This window comes from Scyliorhinus torazame, chromosome 1 (assembly GCF_047496885.1).
Source record: "Scyliorhinus torazame isolate Kashiwa2021f chromosome 1, sScyTor2.1, whole genome shotgun sequence".
NCBI classification, from domain to species: Eukaryota; Metazoa; Chordata; class Chondrichthyes; order Carcharhiniformes; family Scyliorhinidae; genus Scyliorhinus; species Scyliorhinus torazame.
This window is the reverse complement of record NC_092707.1, coordinates 375,487,017-375,499,752: the sequence shown is the minus strand read 5'-3', so window position 1 is coordinate 375,499,752 and position 12,736 is coordinate 375,487,017. Positions and strand designations below refer to the sequence as shown.

Genomic DNA, 12,736 nt, shown 5'->3' with positions numbered 1-12,736 from the left:
TGAGAAGAATGAGGGGGGATCTAATTGAAACTTACAGAATACTGAGATGCCTGGATAGAGTGGACATGGAGAAGATGTTTCCACTACTAGGCAAGACTAGAACCTGATGGCACAGCCTCAGACTAGAGGGATGACCCTTTAAAACTGAGATGAGGAGGAATTTCTTCAGCCAGAGGGTGGTGAATCTGTGGAATCTTTGATGCAGAAGGCTGTGGAGGCCAAGTCACTGGAGGAACTCGGATCCGCATGGATAGAGAGATGAAGGAAACATTTGGTGGGAGTCGTTTATATGCCCTCTAACAGTGTCTATCATGTTGGATAGAACTCTAACAAAGGCAATGCAGTAATTGTTAATCTGCATATAGACTGAATGAATCAAATAACAATTTGGAGGACAAATTTATGCAAAGAATTTGAAATAGTTTCCAAGCACAATACATCAGGAATGAGCCAGTGAAGAAGGCGTTTTAGACATTGGGCAGAATTTTACATTCTTCGGGCGGGCGCCGCCTGACCTGGAAGTGTGTGAAATCGCGTGAGAAAATGTCGGGTGCCGGGGGACTGAGGTTTATTCTTGAAAATGCTGCTGTGACACAGTTTGCTGTGCTAAACCTAAATGAGGGTATTATAAGGTATAGAGGACAGAGTTGACTGGAGCGAATTGGGAAAGGAGCTTAGCAGAAAAGATGGTTGATCAGCAATGGCAGATGGTTATAAAAATAGGTCAGGATTCACAACAAACATGAAGCCCGGTGAAGAAGAAGGATTGTAGGGAGGGGATAAATCAACTATGGTTAACCAAGGAAGGTAAGGATAGTATTAACCTGAAAGAAAAATCATACAATGTGGCAAAGAGTAGTGGTAAGCCTGAGGATTGGGAAAGTTATAAAAACCAACAAAAGGTGACCAAAATGAAAAGTGGGAGAAGATAAACTATGAGGTTAAACCAGCATCTAATATTAAAACAGACAGTAAAAACTTCTTTAAATGTATAAACAGGAAGAGAGAGGGCAAAGTCACCATAGGCCCCTTAGAGAATGAGATTGTGGAAATAATAATGGGAAACCAGGAAATGGTGGAAGAGTTCAATAAATACTGTGCATCAGTCTTCATGGCAGAAGACACTAATAACATTCCAGAAATAAATAATCAAGGGCGGGGGGGGGATTGGTTGTGGAGGAAATAAATACAATAACACTCACGAGGGAAAAGGTACTAGGAAAACTAAAGGGCAAAATGCTGATGTGTCCCATGGACCTGATGGGTTGCACCTGAAGATATTAAAGGAAGTAGCTGCAGAGATAGTGGGTGTACTGGTGGTAGTCCTCCAAGAATCGTTTAATTCTGGAAAAGTCCCAGAGGATTGTAAAACTGCCAATGTTATACCCTTATTCAGAAAGGGAGGGAAACAGAAGATAGGTAACTATAGGCCAGTTAGCTGAACATCTGTCATTGGGAAAATATAAGAGTCCATTATAAAGGATGTAATAGCAGAGCATTTAGAAATACATAATATAATCAAGCAGAGTCAGCATGGCTTATCGAAGAGTGATCATGCCTGACAAATTCATTAGAATTATTTGTGGTTCTAACGAACAGGATTCATCAAGGAGAACCAGTTGATGTAATATACTTGGATTTCCATTTTCTGGATAGCAACCTGTAACCAGTGGAGGGCTGCAGGGATCAGTGGTGGGGCCACAATTATTCACAGTATATATTAATGACTTGGATAAGGGAAGTGAATTTACTATTGCCAAGTTTACAGATGACACAAAACTAGGTTGGAAGGCAAGTGGTGAGCTTGACACAAAGAGTCGATAGAGGGATACAGACATGTTATGTGAGTGGGAAAAAACTTGGCAAATGGAATATAATGTAGCAGAATGTGAAGAATAAAGGAGCTGAATATTATTTAAATGTAGAAAGACTGCAGAAAGCTGCAGCACGGAGGGATTTGGGAGTCTTCATGCTTAAATCACAAAAAGCTAGCATACAAGTTCAGCAGTTAACAGGGAAGGCAAAGGAATGTTGACCTTTATTTCAAAGGGAATGGAATATAAAAATAGGGAAGTATTGTTAAATCTGTACAAGGCACTAGTTAGACCACACCTGGAAAATTGAAGTTTTGTTCCCCTTATCTAAGGAAAGATATACTGGCATTGGAGGCAGTCCAGAGAAGATTCTCTAGGTTGATCCTGGGATTGGAGGGATTTTCTTATGAAGAGAGGTTAAGTAGGCTGGGCCTCTACTCATTGGAGTTTAGAAGAATGAGAGGTGACCTTATTGAGTCACAGAAGATTCTCAGGAGGCTTAATAGGGTAGATTCTGAGAGGAGTGTGGGAGAGTCTAGGACCTGAGGGCATAATCTCAGAGTAAGAGACCACCCATTTAAGACAGAGATGAGGAGGAATTCTTCTCTCAAAGGGTAATGGTTCTGTGGATCTCTTTACTGCAGAGGGCTGTGGAGGCTTGTTCGTTAAGTATGTTCAAGGCTGAGATAGACAGATTTTTAATCAGTAAGGGAATCAAGGGTTATGGGGATAAGGCAGGATGGTGAAGTTTAAGATTATCATATGATTATCATATCAGTCATGATCTCATTGAATGGGGGATGGGAACCGATGCAGGAAGTTGGAAGGTAGTAAAACAGGGACAGAAACAAAAGGCAGTAAGGGGGAAAGTGTAAGGCAGAGAAGCCATAGTCAAAAATCAAAAAGGGCGACAGTACAAGGTACAGTGACTGAGGGGAGCTCAGTGAATAGGACCAGGAATACTAAAAGGAATAAAACGGGAAGTGAAAACATTAATGGTAAATGACGCGGCAGGTTGTTACATGAAGATATGGGTTCAACGACAAGGAAAATTAGGAGAAAGGTTAAGAGGAAATATAACTTAGGAGAGGTTACTGATCGAGGTGTTAAGATTTAGAACAGAGGTAAAAAAGCCAACATAAGTGTACTTTACCTGAATGCTCGTAGTATTCGGAATAAGGTAAATGAGTTGATGGTGCAAATCATCGTGAATGACTATGATTTAGTGGCCATTACTGAAACATGGTTAAAGGATGGTCACGACTGGGAGTTAAATATCCAAGGGTATCAAACTATTCGGAAGGACAGAGTGGATGGTAAGGGAGGTGGTGTAGCTCTGTTATTTAAGGATGACATCCGGGCAACAGTAAGGGATGACATTGGTGCTATGGAGGTTAAGGTTGAATCCATTTGGGTGGAAATCAGGAATAGTAAGGCGAAAAAGTCACTGATAGGAGTAGTCTATAGGCCACCAAATAGTAACATTATGGTGGGGCAGGCAATAAACAAAGAAATAACTGATGCATGTAGAAATGGTACAGCAGTTATCGTGGGGGATTTTAATCTACATGTCGATTGGTTTAACCAGGTCGGCCAAGGCAGCCTTGAGGAGGAGTTTATAGAATGTATCCGCGATAGTTTCCTAGAACGGTATGTAATGGAACCTACGAGGGAACAAGCAGTCCTAGATCTGGTCCTGTGTAATGAGACAGGATTGATTCAGGATCTCATAGTTAGGGATCCTCTCGGAAGGAGCGATCACAATATGGTGGAATTTAAAATACAGATGGAGGGTGAGAAGGTAAAATCAAGCACTGGTGTCTTGTGCTTAAACAAAGGAGATTACAATGGGATGAGAGAAGAACTAGCTAAGGTAGACTGGGAGCAAAGATTTTGTGGTGAAACAGTTGAGGAACAGTGGAGAACCTGCCAAGCGATTTTTCACAGTGCTCAGCAAAGGTTTATACCAACAAAAAGGAAGGACGGTAGAAAGAGGGAAAATCAACCGTGGATATCTAAGGAAATAAGGGAGAGTATCAAATTGAAGGAAAAAGCATACAAAGTAGCAAAGATTAGTGGGAGACTAGAGGACTGGGAAATCTTTAGGGGGCAACAGAAAGCTACTAAAAAAGCTATAAAGAAGAGTAAGATGGATTATGAGAGTAAACTTGCTCAGAATATAAAAACAGATAGTAAAAGTTTCTACAAATATATAAAACAAAAAAGAGTGGCTAAGGTAAATATTGGTCCTTTAGAGGATGAGAAGGGTGATTTAATAATGGGAGATGAGGAAATGGCTGAGGAACTGAACAGGTTTTTTGGGTCGGTCTTCACAGTGGAAGACACAAATAACATGCCAGTGACTGATGGAAATGAGGCGATGACAGATGAGGACCTTGAGAGAATTGTTATCACCAAGGAGGTAGTGATGGGCAAGCTAATGGGCTAAAGGTAGACAAGTCTCCTGGTCCTGATGGAATGCATCCCAGAGTGCTAAAAGAGATGGCTAGGGAAATTGCAAATGCACTTGTGATAATTTACCAAAATTCACTAGACTTTGGGGTGGTCCCGGCGGATTGGAAATTAGCAAACGTGATACCACTGTTTAAAAAAGGAGGTAGGCAGAAAGCGGGTAATTATAGGCCAGTGAGCTTAACTTTGGTAGTAGGGAAGATGCTGGAATCTATCATCAAGGAAGAAATAGCGAGGCATCTGGATGGAAATTGTCCCATTGGGCAGACGCAGCATGGGTTCATAAAGGGCAGGTCGTGCCTAACTAATTTAGTGGAATTTTTTGAGGACATTACCAGTGCGGTAGATAACGGGGAGCCAATGGATGTGGTATATCTGGATTTCCAGAAAGCCTTTGACAAGGTGCCACACAAAAGGTTGCTGCATAAGATAAAGATGCATGGCATTAAGGGTGAAGGATTGAGCATGGATAGAGGATTGGTTAATTAATAGAAAGCAAAGAGTGGGGATTAATGGGTGTTTCTCTGGTTGGCAATCAGTAGCTAGTGGTGTCCCTCAGGGATCAGTGTTGGGCCCACAACTGTTCACAATTTACATAGATGATTTGGAGTTGGGGACCAAGGGCAATGTGTCCAGGTTTGCAGACGACACTAAGATAAGTGGTAAAGCAAAAAGTGCAGAGGATACTGGAAGTCTGCAGAGGGATTTGGATAGGCTAAGTGAATGGGCTAGGGTCTGGCAGATGGAATACAATGTTGACAAATGTGAGGTTATCCATTTTGGTAGGAATAACAGCAAAAGGGATTATTATTTAAATGATAAAATATTAAAACATGCGGCTGTGCAGAGAGACCTGGGTGTGCTAGTGCATGAGTCGCAAAAAGCTGGTTTACAGGTGCAACAGGTGATTAAGAAGGCAAATGGAATTTTGTCCTTCATTGCTAGAGGGATGGAGTTTAAGACTAGGGCGGTTATGCTGCAATTGTATAAGGTGTTAGTGAGGCCATACCTGGAGTATTGTGTTCAGTTTTGGTCTCCTTACTTGAGAAAGGGTGTACTGGCACTGGAGGGTGTGCAGAGGAGATTCACTAGGTTAATCCCAGAGCTGAAGGGGTTGGATTACGAGGAGAGGTTGAGTAGACTGGGACTGTACTCATTGGAATTTAGAAGGATGAGGAGGGATCTTATAGAAACATATAAAATTATGAAGGGAATAGATAGGATTGATGCGGGCAGGTTGTTTGCACTGGCATGTGAAAGCAGAACTAGGGGGCATAGCCTCAAAATAAGGGGAAGTAGATTTAGGACTGAGTTTAGGAGGAACTTCTTCACCCAAAGGGTTGTGAATCTATGGAATTTCTTGCCCAGTGAAGAAGTTGAGGCTCCTTCATTAAATGTTTTTAAAGATAAAGATAGATAGTTTTTTGAAGAATAAAGGGATTAAGGGTTATGGTGTTCGTGCCAGAAAGTGGAACTGAGTCCACAAAAGATCAGCCATGATCTCATTAAATGGTGGAGCAGCCTCGAGGGGCCAGATGGCCTACTCCTGCTTCTAGTTCTTATGTTCTTATGAATGGTGGAGCAGTGTGGATGGGTTGAATGGCCTACTTCTGCTCCTCTGTCTTATGGTCTCATGGTTTTCGGCCTGTTCGGCCATTCAGTTAGATTATGGTTCAATTTGTGTCTCAACTCCATTACCTTTGGTTAACAAAAATCTATTGGTTGGAGTCATGAATATTTCAGTTGACACAATCTTTTGAAAGTGAGAGTTTCACTTTTACATTACCATTTGTGGGAAAAAGTGCCCGATGACCGACTCTGAATTGGCCAAGCTCCAGTTTGAATTGGGCTGACTTCTCCCATTAGCAAAAATTGGTTTTCTGCATCTATCCGATTGCTTCATTTTATCATTTTGTACATCCCTTAACCATCTAAACTTAAGGCAATACAAAACAAGGTTATGCAACCTGTGTTCAAATTTAACTCTTTGAGCCCCGGAATCATGTTGATGAATCTGCAACCTACTCCCTCCAAAACCAATATATTTTTCACATATATATTTTTCTTCCTGTGGTTTGATGTCCAAAATGCAATGTAGTACTCTAGATGGGTTGTAACCAAAGCTTTGTATAACTGAAGCATCGCTTCCATTTTTTTCGTATTATAAGCTCCTTGAAATAATAACATTCTATTAGCTATTTTAATTATTTTGTACTTGTGTACTTCCTCTTATTGATTTACGTACAAAGATGGAATGAAATAATGTTACACTGATCGAAGGAATAATGATTGAACGTTATATTTTCTTCTTCTGATGGGAAGCACCTCATTGAATGTTTACACCTTGTTTCTTGTATTGCAGAATGTCCCTCCGGATCTCTCTATCTGCACCTTTGTGCTGGAACAATCCCTCTCTGTTCGAGCTCTTCAGGAGATGTTGGCAAACAATGAGGAGAAAGCAGAAGGGGCAAGTAATCAAAATACCTATCATTGCATTTAATTAACAGCAGATTTTCCCTCACAAGGCTACTGCTGAATGTGTTTCTCGCTCAGCTCCAGACTTTCTAACAGTGTATAACAGCTGCTGTTTCGAGAGGTGTGGGAAAACCCGCAGAGAAAGAGAACAATAATTCTGTTACGTTCAACATGAGTTAATTTCTGAAACCTCAGACATGTTTCTGCTGGTAGCTCTCAGAGCGTTCATATCCTTGCTTTTTTTTTATCCCCCAAGTGAAGTCCCAAATTTCCTGTTCCCAGCCCCTCTTCACCACATTAGTGTGAATGTTACTGCTGGATATTCTCAGCAATCCTGGCATACTCCTGATCATGCTGGCTTCACAGTTCTGAAACGGTTTACTGGCAACTTAATCTTTAATGCAACAGTTATTGGTTGGTGGCTGTTTCAGCTTTTCCTGCAATGCTGCTTGATTACCCTTCATATCAACCATCATTTTGGGGGGAATTTGGCAGGTGTTTTTACAGCTGGATTCCCTTCCTGCTGCCAACTCACCCCACGTATTAGGGCTGCGGACCAGTACCGGCAATGATAAACTCCAACCCGCCTTAGACTGGTGGCTGGGTTCTTTCATAGAAAATAAATCCTGGGGCAGCACGGTGGGGCAGTGGTTAGCACTGCTGCTTCACGGCGCCGAGGTCCCAGGTTCGATCCCGGCTCTGGGTCACTGTCCGTGTGGAGTTTGCACATTCCATCCGTGTTTGCGTGAATTTCGCCCCCACAACCCAAAGATGTGTAGGATAGGCAGATTGGCTACGCTAAATTGCCCTTTAATTGGAAAAAAATGATTTGGGGACTCTAAATTTGTATTAAAATAAATGAAAACAAATTCTAGAGTGGGACATGAATCTGTGGCCCAGGGGCATTCTGACTCAGAGGCACCTGATGAGCCACTCCAACTCCTTCCATGTTGAACCAACTGCAACAACGTAATCCAAGGGCTGCTATGTTTCAACCTTATTACACGGTTGGGTCTCTGCTCGAACCTGTGCGTATGCAGATGTCATCTGGGATTGCATAGGGACTCCAAACGCAACCAAAATACGCCTTCAGCTGGCCTGGCATGGGACTGCTCAAGGGTGAGTGCTAAGTTCCAGGACCCATGGTAAACTTCTAAGACAAAAGCAAATACCACGGATGCTGATAAATCTGAAATAGTACAGGAAGAAAATGCTGGAAATTCTTAGCAGGGCAGGCAACATCTGTGGAGAGAGAAAGAAAGACCAAAGGCAATATGCAACAACTTGTGGAAAAGTACAAAGGTTGGCAAATGCACCAGTACATCACAGTGTTGATAGTCATCCTACCCATACTTTAGCAGTGGTCACATTCTTCATCCAATATGGTAGGTGCCTGATTAGATGCCTGATTTGAAAATCCAAAATAATAAGTTCATTTGCAACCTAATGCAATAGGATCCAGTACAGAATTTATGGTACTTTATGGAGCACATGACTAATTGGCATTCAGAGCTCATACCATGTTTTTTCATTAGCAGTAATAAACAGTGGGCATTGAAGGAATACCAAAATGTTAGTCTTAATTTTCTTTCTCATGGAATAGTGCTGAAATCACTAGTATTTCATTCCATGTTGTCTGCTGCTATAAATGACCATCTTTTATCGGCATTTGCAAAAGAAGTCATATCTGACTATAAATGAATGTTATTGCTCTAACCTAGCTTTAGGTCAGCAGGAATCATAATTACATACTTTGCATACTCAGTAATGTTGTTCCTCTATGGAAATTCAACTTCTTCTTACTATTGTTATTATTGAAATTAGCAATGCTGTGCTTAATATCTGAAACCTCCCTCTTGATAGCTGCTGTTCGATTTTTTTCCTGCATCTTGCTTTGTACAATTGACAGACTTTGTGTTTGTTGACATCAGAACCATGATTCATCCTGAAACCAGTAATAACAGATCGCCGTATGGTATGCATGTAGGGTTGGCAACTGTGACTAAATGTATTCCTGGAGGTTTCATTGCTTAACTTGCCTGCAAGCTCAATGGCTCCAGTCATCCGTTCTTGTGATGTACTGCCTTCCTACACCAAATAGAAACCAAAAATTGCATTGTCCAATTGGATGGTGCCCTCCCACCCTCTCCCTCCCGGTAAAGAAAATTACAGTATTAAAAACCTTTTTCTATGTCCCGATACCTTTTCTCCAAGCACTACCCTGGAATCTTCCATTCCTGGAAACTCCAGGCCAACCCTGGAGGGTTGGTAACATTATATATGTGCTCATGGTTACATGTGGTCAGGTTTACTCGATTACCAGAAGTAAGTCTACTTGAGTCAGCTCAGATTTTTGGCCAAGTTTGTTTACAAACGCTAATGATATTTTAACCTGAGTAGATGTAATATTGTTGTACAGACACTTAGGCCAGGATTTTCCAGTCCTGCCAATGGCTGGCATGGTCATGGGGGGAGCTGGAAAATTTGGCGAGCAGCCAAAAACGTGTTGACTTTAGGCGTGAATTTCCAGTCTTTTTCGAGACATGAAGCAATAGAAGAAAAATGGCATGATTATGTCACAACATGTAATTTCCAGGTTATATCTTTCAAAACTATTAGTTCAGAAATTAGCATTCAGTGTTGGGACATAAATATTTAATACATTCATGTGACATCCTCTGTGCAAAATTGGCACTTGTTTGATCATTTAAAACAAACACCTCTGCTAAAATAACAAGCAGAGACATGTCTTGACAAGTTCATTACGTCTTGAACTGCGAGCTGTTGCTAACACTGTATATTGCTCAAATTTTCAACATGGGACCATTCATGTTGGAGTATTTACTTATATAGACCATACAGTGCAGAAGGAGGCCATTCGGCCCATCGAGTCTGCACTGACCCACTTTAAGCCCTCACTTCCACCCTATCCCCGTAACCCAATTAACCCTCGTAACCTTTTTTGGACACTATGGGCAATTTAGCATGTCCAATGCACCTAACCTGCTCCTCTGACCGTAACACCTGGAGGAAACCCACGCACACACGGGGTGAACATGCAGACTCCGCACAGACAGTGACCCAGCAGGAAATCGAACTTGGGACCCTGGTGCTGTGAAGCCACAGTTCAAACACTGTGCTACCATGCTGCCCACTGTGGCTTACTAGGTAGCTTGTGACCTGGAAGGTTGTGGGTTCAAGACCCACCCCAGGGATCTGAGCACAAAGATCTAGGCTGCACCTAGCGTGCGGTATTAATGGAGAGCCGTATTGTTGGAAGTGCCAACTTTTGGATGAGATGCTAAACCAAGACTCCTTTGCATGTGCACAAAGGATCTTATGGCACTAGTAAAAGGACAGGAGTGTTTTCCCTGTATCCAGGCTAATACTTATGTCTTAACCAAAATCACTGAAACAGATTTCCTGGTCATGTTTCACATTGCTGTTTGTGGAATCTTGCTGCGCGTAGACTGGCTGCTGTGTTTTCTACGTTATAGAAGTGACTACACTTTAAATGTGCTTGATTGGCTCTGAAGCACTTTGTAATGTCTCGGCATCGGGAAAGGCCCCGCATAATCTGAGCTCTTCCTTCTGTTCTTTCAAGACAGTGGTACACTTGAACAATTTGTGGCTCTTTGGAGCATTCATGCGGCACAAAGCATGTTGTAAATCAGCTTGTAAAACCTTGCAACACTCTACTACATTCCCCAAAGGAGATAAGAATGTGAAGATATGCACAACAACAGGTGGGGAAGCACAACTCATTTCATTTGAGCCTATTTATGAATTAATGTGAAATTACCCAGTTTGAATTCAGTTTAGTTCTCATTGGCAATTTTCTGCAGTCAAATCTGGTCAGCGTAAATCTGATTCAAACATAGAATTCCAGATTACAAAGCCAGCCTTCATTTACTCCAATTCAGTGGAACACCCAATTGATGCACTGCGTTTAAATAAATGCCACTGATCAAAGCATAAAATATTCAATTGTTCAAGTTCTAATGCCCTGATTACAAACTGGAGTAGGTCTACTGCTCAACCACACCTGAATAAATACACAAAGATTACACAATACTATCTGGTGATTATAGAAATTCTGGTGAAAGCATAGCATTCTTCGCCAAACTGCATTGATCAGGAATCACACAATGGGCTAGATCTTATGATCCTCTGCTCATGAGCTTGAAGTTGGGGTGGCAGCTCATAAAATCCAGTAGGGAGCCAGCCCGTGCCTAGTGCTAGAAGGTCCATAGTTAATGGACCAGCTGGGCCTATTGGAGGCCCCCCAGAGCTCTCTGTCCACCCCCCCCCCCCCCCTCCCCCACCACCATGGTGTTATCGCTCTCCAGGTCCTTCTCCGCCCATGATCTGTCAAACCCCAGCTCCTGGTGCCATCCCTCCCCTGCCTGCCACTGGGGCCGAGCAGCTCGCCACAATCCCTCAAACACTGACCCAAACCCTGACCGAATGGCGCACACCTCTGCTCTAAAATGCTGGAGGTCTGCTGGCCTCTGATTGGCCAACAGCTCTCTCTCAGAGTGGATTTCTTACTTCAGAAGGGCCTTGAGTCTATTAATGCCTGACAATAAAAACAGATTGTGCTGTAAATATCCAGCAGAGAGTGTTATTTAGAACATAGAACAAACAGTGCAGAAGGAGGCCATTCAGCCCATCGAGTCTGCACCGACCCACTTAAGCCCTCACTTCCACCCTATCCCTGTAACCCAATAACCCCTCCTAACCTTTTTGGACACTAAGGGCAATTTATCGTGGCCAATCCACCTAACCTGAACGTCTTTGGGCTGTGGGAGGAAACCGGAGCACCCGGAGGAAACCCACGCAGACACGGGGAGAACATGCAGACACCGCACAGACAGTGACCCAGCGGGGAATCGAACCTGAGACCCTGGCGCTGTGAAGCCACAGTGCTATCCACTTGTGCTACCGTGCTGCCCCAAGTAATTCATATAATTCATATTTCATATAATTCAGAGACCTATTGAAACCCATCACTGTCTTAGGAAGATAAATTGAAATGCAATGTATTGGCTATTGAATCAATGGCTGGAAGGGACAGAGCTATCCAAAACTCTGGAAATACACAATGGGTGAAATATAACAGGCCAGTCTGCAGCCACTGCAGAGAGATTGCAAGAAAGACATCAGCAGAGGAAGCAGGTGGAAAGCTGCTCGCTCTCTCATTCTCAAAAGTATATTATCTGGTTCGGAAGCTAACTTTATAAGAAGTCTGCCAGAAAACCAAGATCTCATAATAATTGCAATATCTACATCTAACAGCATCCACGAAACCAGCTGATCCAAATCCGCTGCATTGTTTTACCAATCTATGCTCAAGGACAAGCAACCTGTATATTCTATTAATTTTTAAAAATTGGACTATAGCTGCCCAAATTCCAAGGGCTGGATTCTCCGCCCCGCCACACCACCTTTCAGCCTCGACCCGCCGGCGGGAGTCTCCATAACACCGGCCGGTCAATGGGGTTTCCCATTGTGGGGCAGCCCCATGCCGTCGGGAAACCCCGGGCACCAGCAAAACGGAGAATCACGCCGGCGGAGAATCCCACCCCTGATACCTGTGTGTGTGACTTTGTGCTTTTATTATTTTTCTTAAGTTTAGTAGTTAATAAATGTGCTCCTTCTTCAAATCAAGAAAACCTTGTTTGATTGGCTCTTTATTGCTCCGAGCTTAAATAGTAAAATGCGTTTGGTTTTGGAGAAGACATCCCTCATGAAAAAGGAACTTAAAACCTTTTTTGTGACCATGGGCGAAATTCTCCGTTATCGGCGGAAAGTCCGCCGATCGGCGCAAAAAACGGCGCAAATCCCACTTGCGTCACGTCATAAAAATGGGACGATAGTCTCCGGCCCGAAATGGGCTAGCAGCGACGTAACGGGATCCGCGCTTGCGCAGTGGTTCACGCCGTGCAGCATCATACGCGCTGCACGGCGTGACG

At 42.8% G+C, this 12,736-nt stretch overlaps 1 protein-coding gene across 1 annotated transcript in view; it reads left to right on the top strand.

Annotated features, from left to right (window-relative positions):
* ryr2a (ryanodine receptor 2a (cardiac)) overlaps positions 1 to 12,736 on the top strand; it is a 1,117,859-nt gene that overhangs the window by 376,187 nt on the left and 728,936 nt on the right. The window contains exon 3 of the mRNA XM_072511661.1: positions 6,649 to 6,753. Within this exon, the coding sequence (XP_072367762.1) occupies positions 6,649 to 6,753 (105 nt within the window). The remainder of the gene's footprint in view (positions 1 to 6,648; positions 6,754 to 12,736) is intronic.